Consider the following 13,471-nt stretch of genomic DNA (forward strand, 5'->3'; position numbering starts at 1 on the left):
GGAGTATGAAGGCTTATGTTTATCCATCCAACAGGCTGCGGCAGTGCGAGCTCTCTGAACTTCCCCACCCGTGGCCCTCAGTGCTGTTCTGGATATATCGTCTCTACAGGGTGATTCATTCTTCAGGAATTCATTCAGTTTCTTGTCCCATTTGCTACAATGCCAATAAGGGTGCCAATTAGTTCCACTAATGGTGGACATTTCTGTGAGAGGTCCACAAACTCACCAGGAGCTAGACTAGAGAGAGTCTGCTAATCTCATAAGCCACCAAGCCAGTGACATAAGCCAAGTTTGCTAACAAAAGACGTGGTGTCCCAGCAGCAATCTCTTAACCCGGGGTGGGCAAACTTTTTGGCTCGAGGGCCATATCAGGGTGCAAAACTGTATGGAGGGCCAGGTAGGGAAGGCGGTGCCTCCCCAAACATCCTGGCCCCTGCCCCCTATCCGCCCCCTCCCACTTCCTGCCTCCTCAGAACCCCTGACCCATCCAACCCCCCTGCTCCTTGTCCCCTGACTGCCCCTCACCGGGACTCCCATGCCCTATCCAACCCCCCCTGTTCCCCAACCCCTGACAACCCCAGAACCTCTTCCCCATCCAACTACTCCCTGTCCCCTGACTGCCCCCTGGGACTCCCTACCAATTTTTTCACCGCCACACGCCGCCACCACCCCCTTACCATGCCGCTCAGAGCAGCAGGAGCTTGTAGCCCCACTGCTCATGTGGTGGTGTGGCTGCGGGGGAGGGGCCGGCAGCTAGCCTCCCTGGCCAGGAGCTCAAGGGCAGGGCAGGTTGGTCTCGCATGCCGGATGTGGCCTGTGGGCCAGAGTTTGTCCATCTCTGTCCTAACCTGTTCATTTACCAAAACATAGATAGTGGGTGCATAAGTATGACTATATTATAGAAAGAGAGAGCAAGGGTCACACCCAGGAGAATGGCATTGTTCAGATGTTAATCAGGAATTGTAGACTTGGGCGCTTGGATGTGTTGTGGTAGACTCCCTCACTATCTTTGAGCCTTTGTTTCATGAGGTTTTTTTAATTCTTGTCAAAAACATTTTCTTTGTTGTGTATTGCTACATTCAGCATTGGCCTAACTTTGCTGCCATTGAAGTCCATAGTAAAACTCCCGTTGACGTCAATAGAGTTAAGTCAACTCTGAGCATGTGTGAAAATTCCATCATATATTGCCTGCTACATGCAGCTTCTTAAAACGTATTGAATATAAATGCAGGCACACCCCACAGTGAAGAGGTACAGATGTGTGTCTGAGCCAATGCAAGAGATCTTGATTTGTATTTCCTCTGACTTGTACCACAAGCATCCATCAACAGCTGGGAATGTGGTGCTTTATGAGGTATTAAAACACTGTGGGTTCAGTTGCTCACACAGATGTGGGCACTGGCACTGGTAGGAGGAATTTAAAGGGCTTGACTTATCTGTGTGGATAGATACAGTAGTATGTAGATAGCCAAGGCAACCTGTACACAGAAACATCTCAACCAGTTCTACCTTGCTCTCTGTAAATCAAAAAGTTGCTTTCCAGCACAAATGACCTTTGATTAGGATAATTACTTTAAAATAGTGTTTTCCGTTAGGCGTTTTTCATGTGTTTCATATGGAGGTTGGTTCCAAGACCCTCCACCTGCATGGAAACAGTACTTTTTTCCTTTGACATCATTTATTTTTCTCCAGGAGTTAGTGGCTGTGGGCGAACATTTTGATATAGTTTTTATTGATGCTGCTCAAAGAAATGCCATTAACGACTACAACTTTGTCATGGATAACCACTTGCTGAGAATGGATGGAGTGATCTGTGTGGAGAATACTCTCATGAAAGGACAAGTCTACCTGGAGAACATATCTGATGAAAATGTATTAGCTGTCAGAAAATTAAATAATGTAATTAATTCAGATCCTCGTGTTGAGCAGGTTAGTGCTGTACAATTAGTTAAGGGTTATATTGGTATTGTAAGCATCTATGAAATTGCTTCAGCAATATTGTGTTTTAAGAGTCCTGGAAGTAGGCTGTCTCACTCTTACTGTCTATTCCCTACAGTAGTGGCCACGCTATAAAACGTACTTTGCTCAGTTCCAGCAGGGTATGCAAGAGAACCAAAAAGTTCGTTATATTATTCACCCAGTGGAACACTAGGTCTGATTTACTAGATCCAAATGGTTCATACTGTGCATCGTCATGCTCTATTGTGTTATCAGAAATAGTTGCCTTCAATTGCAGAAGGAGGTATTTGATGCTTTAACTGTCCAGGCCCTGACACCTACTCTTAACCACTAAGTCACCCTGGTACCTAGCCTGCCCATCTTATTTTCTTGTGTTTGGCCAGTGGTGTTGGGTCTACAAGATGCTGTGTCATTTTCACTAAGGTATGGTTGCCATCTAGACAATGGCACCAGGTCACTAGTTCAGGCCTGCAAATCATAGCGGTGGAGCATAAAATTTAATTTATATACAGAAGAACACAAACAGTAGTAGGTAAGATTGTCCAGAGAATATTCACTCATTATTATTATTATTAAGCTCCAAGAGTAATCTTGGTACAAGTCCCAAAGAACATAAAATCTCATTCGACAATCAAAATCAGATGCACTGGAAGTCCCAGACGCTGTGTCTTGTTTATAAAACTGGAAGACAAAATGGCATTTTTATTGATCTAGCATTTGTGAAAGTAGTAGTGAGTCTTGAATGGGAATATGAGGTAAGATGGAGGACTGTCATATTGGGATAGGAAGGGACTTTCATGTGCAGGGAGCAGCATGCAAAGAGAGAACCACCATAATACCCAGCATGGGCCTAGCCCAAACCCAGTGAAGTCCTTGGAGACTTTGCCGCATAGTTCAATGGGCTTTGGCTCAGGCCCAATGTGGTGTGCCCTGAAGTCGAAATGGTTCAGTGTTGATTTGGACACTCGTGTTTTTCCAGGTTATTTTACCTGTGCAAGGCGGAATGAGTGTCATCCGAAGGAGCCGTGCGCACGCAGATAGGGTGATTAAATCAAAGGTCTGTATTTTCTCTCCATAAGCAGTATGGGTGAAATCCTGGCCTCGCTGAAGTCAGTGGAAAAATTCACATTGATTTCACTGGGGCAGGATGTCACCCTTTGTTTTCACTTTATGCATTAAAGAGACAATCTCGTTTGAAGAATGTATCCTGCATGCATCACTTTCCCCAGTAATTGCCTAAAGAGTAAGAATCGTAAAAGAAACCAGTATTGGAGTGAGGCATGTCATAAATTATAATGTGCCGTGGGGCAGCCAGCTGTTTTCTTTATATCATTGATTACAGTAACCCTGCCATTTCCCCCCTCCTACCTTACCCCTTTACGTCTACTTTATGCAATATGCACCTAGTTTCCCTTCCCCACTGTTAGCTGGATTAAAGCCTCCCACCTTGCAGGTCCTGCAGGTCCATCCCGAGCCTGAATGTCTACACTGCAGTTAAACAGCTCCCCAGCCTGAGCCCCAAGAGCCCAAGTCAGCTTGCACAGGCCAGCCATAGACATACCTATAGTGGAGGGGTTGAAGGTACATTGTGCCTTTGGAGGTGTTATGCCTTTGACATTCACAATGACCCCTGGGCATGCAAGAGAATTCACTGTGAAGTGCGCTATGCTACACTTATGTGACTACAGCATCCAGTGAAATTTTCAGCAGCAGAGCCATTCTACCCCATTGCCTTGCCCCTCCATACCCCCTCTGGAGCTGATAGCTCTGCTGGCATTTGGACTTCACTGACCTGGGTAGCGTGATTTCAATCCTACCTTTTGCACCAAAGTAATGGGGCAAGAAGGAACAGCTCCCGACACATTCTACCCCACACCCTAACACACGTGAGAAGTGTGCCCTTGTGGCCAAGAAGGCTGACTGCATATTGGGCTGCATTAGTAGGATCATTGCCAGCAGATCGAGGGAAGTGATTCTTCCCTTCTATTCGGCACTGGTGAGGACACATCTGGACATTGTGTCCAGTTTTGTGGCCCCCCACTACAGAAAGGATGTGGACAAATTGGAGAGACCAGCGGAGGGCAACGAAAATGATTAGGGGGCTGGGGCACATGACTTATGAGGAGAGGCTGAGGGAACTGGGCTTATTTAGTCTGCAGAAGAGAAGAGTGAGGGGGGAATTTGATAGCAGCCTTCAACTGAAGGGGGGTTCCAAAGACGATGGAGCTAGGCTGTTCTCAGTGGTAGCAGATGACAGAACAAGGAGTAATGGTCTCAAGTTGCAGTGGGGGACGTTTAGGTTGGCTATTAGGAAAAAAACTATTTCACTAGGAGGGTGGTGAAGCACTGGAATGGGTTACCTAGGGAGGTGGTGGAATCTTCATCCTTAGAGGTTTTTAAGGCCCGGCTTGACAAAGCCCTGGCTGGGATGATTTAGTTGGGGTTGGTCCTGCCTTGAGCAGGGGGTTGGACTAGATGACCTCCTAAGGTCTCTTCCAACCCTAATTTTCTATGATTCTATAATTTGTGGGGGGGGGGGGAGGGGAGGGGAGGGGGGGGCTAATGGGTTTAACATAACTGAATTTTGACCCTCAGTGCATTGTGGTGTTTTGCTACAGAAAGAACTGGTGAAAGATGATGTCTTTTGGGGCTATAACAGATGTCACATCCTTGATCGCCTGCGTTTGGATGGCAAAGTGGCCTATGTAACAGGTGGAGGCCAGGGGATAGGAAGAGCCTTTGCTCATGCATTGGGGGAAGCAGGTGCTAAGGTAGCCATTGTTGATCTGGTACTTGCAAAGGCAGAAGTGGTAGCAGAAGAGCTCAGCCTGAAAGGTAAGCAGTGTACTAATTCTCTGATTGCCCTCATACATGCACTTCTACAGTGCTCATCCCTGTAATGTCTGTGTGCTTTGTTATTTTAAACTTGCGTAGCTGGTGGCTTGTTGGAGAATATCTTGCATCGAGTTTTGATGCAGAAGAAGTCAAATAGCAAAGCAAAGAATTTCCAAATAGTGCACACATGCCACAGTTGCCGAGCGTGATTGCCTCACGCAGCATCTTAGCACTGCGTCAGCAAGCAATAACCAATGTCACATTGCCTGCTTGTGTTACCTCACAGAGTAAGCACAACCAGGAAAGCAAATTACTGTGTATAAAACTCTTTATCCAGGGTACCTGAAGGAAAAACAGCATACAATGAACCATGACTGACGGGCACAGAGAATAGCAATCTTTTATTAATAAGTGCTATATAATATACATCAATCAGCCAGAAAAAGAGTTGTTCCATATGTTATATCATGTGGCAGCTAAGGCACTTAAGACTTGCTAATAAAGAACAGCCAGACACAGCCCATGCGCCCATTAATACATATCCCAACTACAGCTTCTCCTTCCACACACAAAACCAATCGTACGGCCACAAACACGTCATGAGTGCATAGGGTAATATTTTTTATGGCATGAATCTGTCTCCTGTATATCTAATAATCGTGGGCCAAAGGCTTCAGTCATTGTTCAGAACCCATTAGCCTCAATGAGGGTTTTGCCTGTGAAAAGGCTGCAGGCATTGTCTGTGTGACTTGACTTCCACTTGCTGCATCATAGAGTAGCCGTCATTGAGGAATAATTTGTTCACAGGGCAGAAAGCAAGGAGAGGAGCTAGGGAAAGGGCTGAAGAGAAGCAATGCTGAGCATGCCTGAGATTTTTTAAGGGGGTCAGCTAGTTACATGTAACTTTGAGGGATATGCCAGACATAAACATACTGAAAAACAAGATTTTCAGGACTGCCTGATTTTAGGTGTCCAATTTGGGACCCATTGAAAGGTCCTGATTTTCAGTGGCCAGGGTAGCCAGCACATTCTGAAAATCTGGCCTGTTAATTTTTGGGTGCTGATCTTTTTAGAGCCACCCAAAATCGTCAATTGTCACTTTTGGAAACATTGGCCATAGTTCCTCAAAACATGCATCAGTGAAAAGCATAGAGGTCAGATATAGGTACACAGTACTTACATACATCACAAGTAAAATCCCAAACAATAGGTGAAATCTTCTACAAACCACTTACATTTTGTGTTTTTTATTACTAAAATAGGACCTAAAATTCAATTCCTCTCCAAAGACGTTTGCAAATATGATAAAGCTAAACTATATTCATAAAGGAAACATAGACAATTGGAAATAGAGTTTTAATGAGAAAAGAGATGAAGTATCACTCATTTTATAATTCCTCTTGTGAAAGTACATCCAAGCCTTCCGCTACATCGGATTCTTCAATATCATCAAAGATGTAGCTTCATTCAGGAAAGTGGGATACTGCCATCTGGGCCTGTATTCTAATATTTGTGTAAACGGATATTGTAATAGACTGTATGCTACTGCAGGGAGGACCTAGGTCAGTTTTTCTGTGGTGTATTAGCTGAAGTAGAAATTTTCTAAAATGAAAATTGGTTGTGAAAAGTACATTTGCAGCATTGCAACACAAATTTGGTTCTTCTGCAGAACAGCTAGAGTGCAAGCAGTGGCCATAAAACTCCTTCCACTGTCCTGCCTTAGTGCCTCAGTCCATTTCCTGAGGGCAAATCTCCATCAGAGAGAGGAGTGTTTTAGACTCCATGCTTATACAATCCTTGGTCTCTCTGGTAAGACTGTTTAAAAAGGTGCTGGTTTATGCAGTAGAAACAGTACTAAGTGATGAGATACTCATTTTACCTAGGTCATTGAACACCAGCCTAATGGTAAGGCTTTGACTACTGGGTCTGGCCATTGGATCTTTGACTTTGTAATGGGATCCAGAGCTGTTCAGTTCTAGGTCATTGTTATAGATCAGAACAAATTCCTTGAGATATCCAGTTCTTCCTTCCTGAAAAAGCTTCATGCTCTTGTGTGCCAAAGGTATAGGATCTTGGAACACCATAGCTACCCCTTGAATGTTAACTAGCCTTTTGGACATGCTTTCACGGTTAGATTATATGTATCGAGCAGGGTATTCTGAAGGGAATGGGTTATTTGAGGGAAACAAGAGACTTTCTTGGAGATGATACACTTTGACTGTCGGAAAACTCCTTTTGGAAACCTAGTTTAAATTTTCTGTAGGACAGTTTCAGCAGAGGAGTTTTTCATTCTTTCCTCAACTGATGCCCAGTGTTTCTCAGCCAAGGGTTTGTGTCTCCTAGGGGGTTCACAGAAAGCAATCAGAGTGGTAGTAAGGCGTGACCTTTTTTATTACTATCTAAAGCAAAGAAAAAAACCTCCATCTCTCACTCCCCGCACATCCTTGCCCTTTAAGGTAAAGAATTCACCATCAACTTTTCAAACAGAACTGGCTGGAGGATGACAATTCTGTTTTGCAACAACTTGGAAATTTTGACATTGTTTTCATTCCATTGCAGATCGGAAACAAGTTTTTTAAAAAGTTTTTGTCAAACTGAATTGTGTCCAAATGTCCATTTTTGGATTGAAATGGTCAGGTTTTCAATCTCTCTCTCTCAGAAGTGACCCAAGAGTCCATCCTGGACCCCAGTAACCTTTCCACTGAAAACTTCTTCAAAATTGGGGGTTGGACTAGATGACCTCCTGAAGTCCCTTCCAACCCTGATATTCTATGATCCTATGAAAATCAATACGTCTCCATGAAACGTTTTTGGCTTTGATGAAACAATATTTAGATGAAAATACATTTAATTGACAATGTTCTGACCAGCTCTGTTCTCGTGTAAATTATACAGGTTTATTACAAATACATGTTTCACTTTTATTTTTATAGTAAGTGTAAGGGAGTCATGGCAGTTTTTGATTTCAAATTAAAGGGTCACCAACTTGAAAGGTTGAGAAACACTGCCCTGAATTATCACCTGATTGATCTTTTCAGAGTCTTTCAGTGTGGGTTCTACTCCTAAGAGTTCTTTACATTTGTGCAGTTTGTGTATTCTGGATCAAGGAACATTTTGCTGCCTTCATTAATGGTGCCATCACCCCAGAACGAGTTTCAGACATAGAAACGTGGCAATCCCAATCTTTGGCTTGTGCTAGGCATTGTACACACACATAACAAGACAGTCACTGCCATAGAGAACTAAATCAAGTGCTTCACTCCTTTGCAGCTCTTTCTTTGGCTGTTTTAACCTGAAAGCTGTTTCCATAAACTCTGCAAAGTTAATCCACTGTTGCAGAAAAAACTGTTCCAAGTTCAGTGCATGTGTAACCCATGTCTGCTTCGTGTGGCACTCTGTCCTCCTCTAGTGGCATCTAACCCAGCTAGAGATTGATGAGTCTGCTACAGCCTTGGCTAATAGCCATGTGGCTTTTAGCTCATGCAGGAGAGGCTCATGCATTTAGCTCCAGTGGTCGCAGGTTAGACCCTGCCCACCGACGACTGGAGTCTGTTGACATTATACATGCCATATCTAGGGCTTTGAGAGAATTCTGCAATAAACTGACTCATAACATACAATTTAAGGCCCCCAATCCTGCAAACACTCCCATGACTAACTTTGTGCATCGGAGAAGTCCCACTGCCTTCATGTGTGTTGAATGACCAGAATCAATGGGGACTGCTTAGGGGCCTGAAATTGCTCATCTCAACAAACATCTGCATCTGGACTTAAATAGACGGTTTTAGCTTTAACTCTGAATTGTCTTGGATTTATAGGCTCAGAACTGGGCTCCCACTTTAAGACTATATTTCTAACTGTTTAATTTTCTTTTTAGTATCTTATTTTAAGAGGGAAAAGTCCAGTTTCTTTGCCCTTTCAGGCACTAGAGCAATTTAATGGATTTGATTAGTACTGGCTAAATTTGGTAAGCTATTTTTAATGAGAAACCACATTTCAGTCCTTCGCTAGATGCTCACCTATCACTGCCATTAGCATTAACGGCAGCTGGGGATACATACCTGGGGAAAATAGAATTTCTTAATTGTTTGATGTGATGCTTGGATCCTATAGGGGGACTATTCTCTCACTGATGCATGTGCACAAGTCCTGTTAACTTTAATGGGAGTTACACGGGTGCATCAATGGAAGATCAGACCCGTATGTTAGCCATTTAATTTCCTGATTTAAGTGTGACTTTGATAAGGTACAGTAATTATTATTATATATTCTCCACAATCACTACATTGCAGCAAAAATATTATTCATTTTGTTGTGAAACACTTTTATTTTATGCAGCGGGGGAAAAGAACTCTAGCAATGTATCACCGCTGGTGGGAGTTGGGATGCTGAAATGTTGCAAAAAAGAAGTGGTGAAAATGATCTTGATGAAATTCTGTGTAGGGTAAAATAGGGTGAGCTCTGGAAAAAAACCCTTCTTTCTACCTATGAATACAAGATAAGGCCCCGATTCTGCAATCTTATTGATGTGGCTGGATTTCCACTGCAGTCAGTCAGACTCCATGCAGGCACAGAGGTCCATCTCCACAGATCGGATTGCAGGACTAGTGATAACACAGGAATATGTTTACATTTTGCTACATATATATTAAGGTTTGAGACAAACCAACACAGGTCAATGGACAATCCTGAGTGGTGTAGGGCACCAGCTACTCCTCGATGGAGATATTTTTGGCACCACAGCACATCGGCACCAAGGTGTATGAAGAATGAATAGCCTGGTTGTTGAGTCATATGCATGGACTGAAAGGCAGATTTCTGGACCTAAAAGCATAAGACTTTACTTCGTCAACTAATGGACCAAGTCTGTTAGCATAGAAGCAAAAGCAGATATACAGATGGAGCTGGTCAGCATTTTTGGATTTTTGAGTTTTCAGCAAAATTTGTCATAAAACCTGTCAATGTCAATGCAAAGTTTCATCAGTTTTATGGGGGCTTTGGCAAGCATTATAGCACATCAACGTTTTCCCATTATCCAACATGTTGAAAAAAGTCAAAATGACAACAACATTCTGAGAAGCCAATGCTGTTTTTAAATTCTCACTTTTCTATATTTTTTTTTACCTGCTCCTCTTTATATGTGATGTATTCATTAGAGGGGAAGAAGAAGCCAAAATTTGTTACACACTTATACCCATGTTAGCCTATGAAGTTAATAAAAACAATGAAAAGATTATAGAAACACCAATTATTTACACGCTTAGAAGACAGTTTAGGAGTAGATGGAAATGTTAGATAATTTTGATTATTTTCAGTGTATTTATCACATACGCTGTATAAAAGAATATATATTGTATCCCTAGGCTCTGTTTGCCAGAAGCTGGGAGTGGGTGACGGGATGGATCACTTGATGACTACCTGTTCTGTTCATTCCCTCTGGGGAACCTGGCATTGGCCACTGTCGGAAGACAGGATACTGGGCTAGATGGACCTTTGGTCTGACCCAGTATGGCCATTCTTATGTTCTTGTGTGTAAATTCGTCCCTGGTGGCCTGATCTGATCTGGCAAGCTCTGCGTGTGCTTACTGGATCAGGCCCACAGGTGAGTTTGGTGGCAGAATGCTGATCTTCCTCCCAGTCCATGCCTTGCTCTGGGGCATAGGCATTCAGACTCCTAGTGTGGGATTGCCATGCGCATATATATATATATAGGAGGGTGCAGCTTTTCGCCCCCTGCACTGCTCCACCCCCAAAAGACCCTGTGGGCTTTCCTATAATGCTTCAGAAGACATATTATGACATTTCTTCTTGGGAAAAGACTAGACATTTTCCTTTTTGACATATTATATGGCTCATTTTTTAGTTATTGACTATTTCCTGTTTTTATTAATAAACCACATGAGAGCAGATCTATTATGATCCTGTTTATAATATATAATTTCTTCCCTATCCATTGTTTCTTCCTCATAGAATACTGATCTATGCTATAACTATAATGGCTGTCTACCCTCCTGTGAATTAATTCCCAGTCAAGCAGAACACTTGGGCACATGCTTAATATTAAGCACGTCTGTAGTTTGACTTCAAGTGCTCCGTTGGATTGGAGCCTTAGAAAAAATAAGGTTTCACATTTTTTTTAAAAATCAACTTTCTAGCATATGCAGTAATAAAACATGAAATGCAAAATCTGCATTGGAATAATTTTTGATTGAGATTGTACATGTGCAAAAGGCAAGATATGCAAAGTTATTGATGTACAAGCAAATTTAACAGTCACATTTCACATCCATAGGGTACTTTTACAGCTATTTACTAATTATATTAACTTTTGTGCTTTAATGTGTAGCTGCGATGGCACCGAATTAGTTACTATGAGCGCCATAATTTTGAATATTTAGATTTTCATGTTTAAATCACAGCTATAGTTCTGGATGGCTTTTGCATACACTATTACACATTAAAGAACATGCACACTCCAAACTCTAAAAACCTGATGTTTAGAATCAGTTTGGCTGACAAATTTATTTGATTTCTGTGGCATCTGGGGTTCACTGTAAAAACATCTGTAGCCCAACAGATAAAATATTCCTCTGTTTTGTCTTGTTTATGAGCTAATAACTGTCATCTGAAAGTGATGCACTTTATGATCCATAGCACTCAGAGAATTGTTGGAATGACCATCACTTTAGTTGATAAGCTGCAGTTAAACTTTTGAACAGAAGATGGTGTAGTATTCAAAGATTCATTCAACTGGAGAGTCAGAACTCTGATTTTAAATAAGTTGATTGTGTATTAGACTACAGTAAGTGCAGTCTACCAAAGTTAAACTTAAAAACTTTTAAAAAGATTCATTTCCCAATGCATCATGCTTCCATTAATAGCACATAATTTGCTGTCATCTGTGGAGTGGTGATTAAACTGGTTTTGTTGTTGTTTGTTTTAAGAATTAGTAACTAGTTACACAAGAAAGGATAGCTTGTTTTCTGTGAATGCCGATATTTGTTTTATCAATCTCATTTTAATCTAGGGATAAAAAGCATTGCATTGGCAGCAGATGTAAGCAAACCTGAAGATGTGCAAAGGATTCTGGATGCGATCGTAGCTAGGTGGGGCACAGTTCATATTGCCTGTAACAATGCTGGAATTAACATGAATTCTGCAAGTGAAGACACTTCACTAGAAGAATGGGACAAAACTTTTAACGTTAATTTACGAGGCTTGTTTTTGTGCTGCCAAGTAAGTATGAGGATCTGTACTATTTTCCTGTAGCTGTTTTCTGAGCATTTGACTTACCCAGAGGTTTAATAATATTCTTGTTGCTAATTATCATCATAAAATCGAACGTATATTGGCGAGTAATAATAATAGTTTGGCTATGTATCCGTAGGCTTGGCCACATTAGATTTTTGTCAGTAAATGTCGATTTCAGCAAACAAATGCAAACTGATGAAAAAATATTTCCATCCATAACAACTGAAATTTACAGATAGGCAAATTAAGAAGAATGCTGCCTGAGAACTTATTTAGAGTTTAAGGACATTTACTTTTTGTATTTTGACATGTGATGTTGACAATTTGTGTTTTAAAGGTTATCAAGCTTTGACTTTTTGTATTTCCATGTCTGTTGTCATTAAATAATTGTCTGACTCCCCCCCATAATTTCCCACATCTGTGAAAATTTAACTAAATAAAAATTGCACACCATTATTGGTTTTAAGCATTTTTTTCAACTGTGAAAAATTTAAATAGATAAAAAAAATTAAAAATGATTAAAAATAACCTTTGGTATTATCTGTTGAAATTATAAAAAAAAATAAATAAAAATTCAATTCTGTGACACTGTGAATCAGGTATACATTTAGGCCAAGATTATCAAAAGTAACTAGTAACTATTGGTGAGACACCTTAAAAAGAGACCTGATTTTCAGAGGCCGGGTGCTCAAAACTTCCTGAAAATAGACCCTTTTGTGGGATATCAGTTGGAGTTCCCAATACTAGAGGCATCCAATATTACTATTCACCTTTTGAAAATTTTGGCAACACAGTAGCTGAATTAAAATGACAATAGAAATTTTTCTGCATCAGCCATTTTATATCAAATTTTTACACTGTGCACTTTTAAAAAAAATCCATAAACTCTTCTGAAAAGTGAAGACTAATTTATTATCATGTAATTATTAGCACAATCACAAAAGGGGTCACTGGTCTTTCCTTTAATTTCTGTCATAGGCTGCAGGCCGCATTATGCTGAAGCAAGGATATGGGAAGATAATTAACACAGCATCTATGGCAAGTTTAATAGGTGAGTGATGATATCTAACAGTTGTGCTTTAGAATCTATATTTTAATTACTACCAATGCTATTTGAATCAATTAAACCTGTATTGGGAAGGAGTAAATCACTGACATATTGTATTAGGGGAAAATGTACTACAAAATTTTTATGATCTCATTTTTCAACATTTATCTGTCCTCCATGTTTTAGAGCACATATTACTTTTTTATAGAAGAGGTGGAGTTACCCTCCTTGAGTCTGACACATTAATTATGGAAGAAACGTGTTGGTGTAACTCCCTTAATCTGAGCACAATGTATAACATTTCCGAAAACTGTGCCTTACTAGTGTTTACAGTCTATCCAAAAGCTTTTCACTCTTCCCTTAACTGCAATACCAGTT

At 41.1% G+C, this 13,471-nt stretch overlaps 1 protein-coding gene across 1 annotated transcript in view; it reads left to right on the forward strand.

The window, feature by feature from the left end:
• The window catches only part of LOC144267447 (uncharacterized), a 48,883-nt gene that overhangs the window by 20,898 nt on the left and 14,514 nt on the right, over positions 1 to 13,471 (forward strand). Inside the window, exons 5-9 of the mRNA XM_077821428.1 lie at positions 1,693 to 1,929; positions 2,939 to 3,016; positions 4,578 to 4,794; positions 11,822 to 12,030; positions 13,024 to 13,096. Of these exons, the coding sequence (XP_077677554.1) occupies positions 1,693 to 1,929; positions 2,939 to 3,016; positions 4,578 to 4,794; positions 11,822 to 12,030; positions 13,024 to 13,096 (814 nt within the window). The remainder of the gene's footprint in view (positions 1 to 1,692; positions 1,930 to 2,938; positions 3,017 to 4,577; positions 4,795 to 11,821; positions 12,031 to 13,023; positions 13,097 to 13,471) is intronic.

The sequence above is a fragment of the Eretmochelys imbricata genome, chromosome 7, assembly GCF_965152235.1.
Source record: "Eretmochelys imbricata isolate rEreImb1 chromosome 7, rEreImb1.hap1, whole genome shotgun sequence".
NCBI lineage: Eukaryota > Metazoa > Chordata > Testudines > Cheloniidae > Eretmochelys > Eretmochelys imbricata.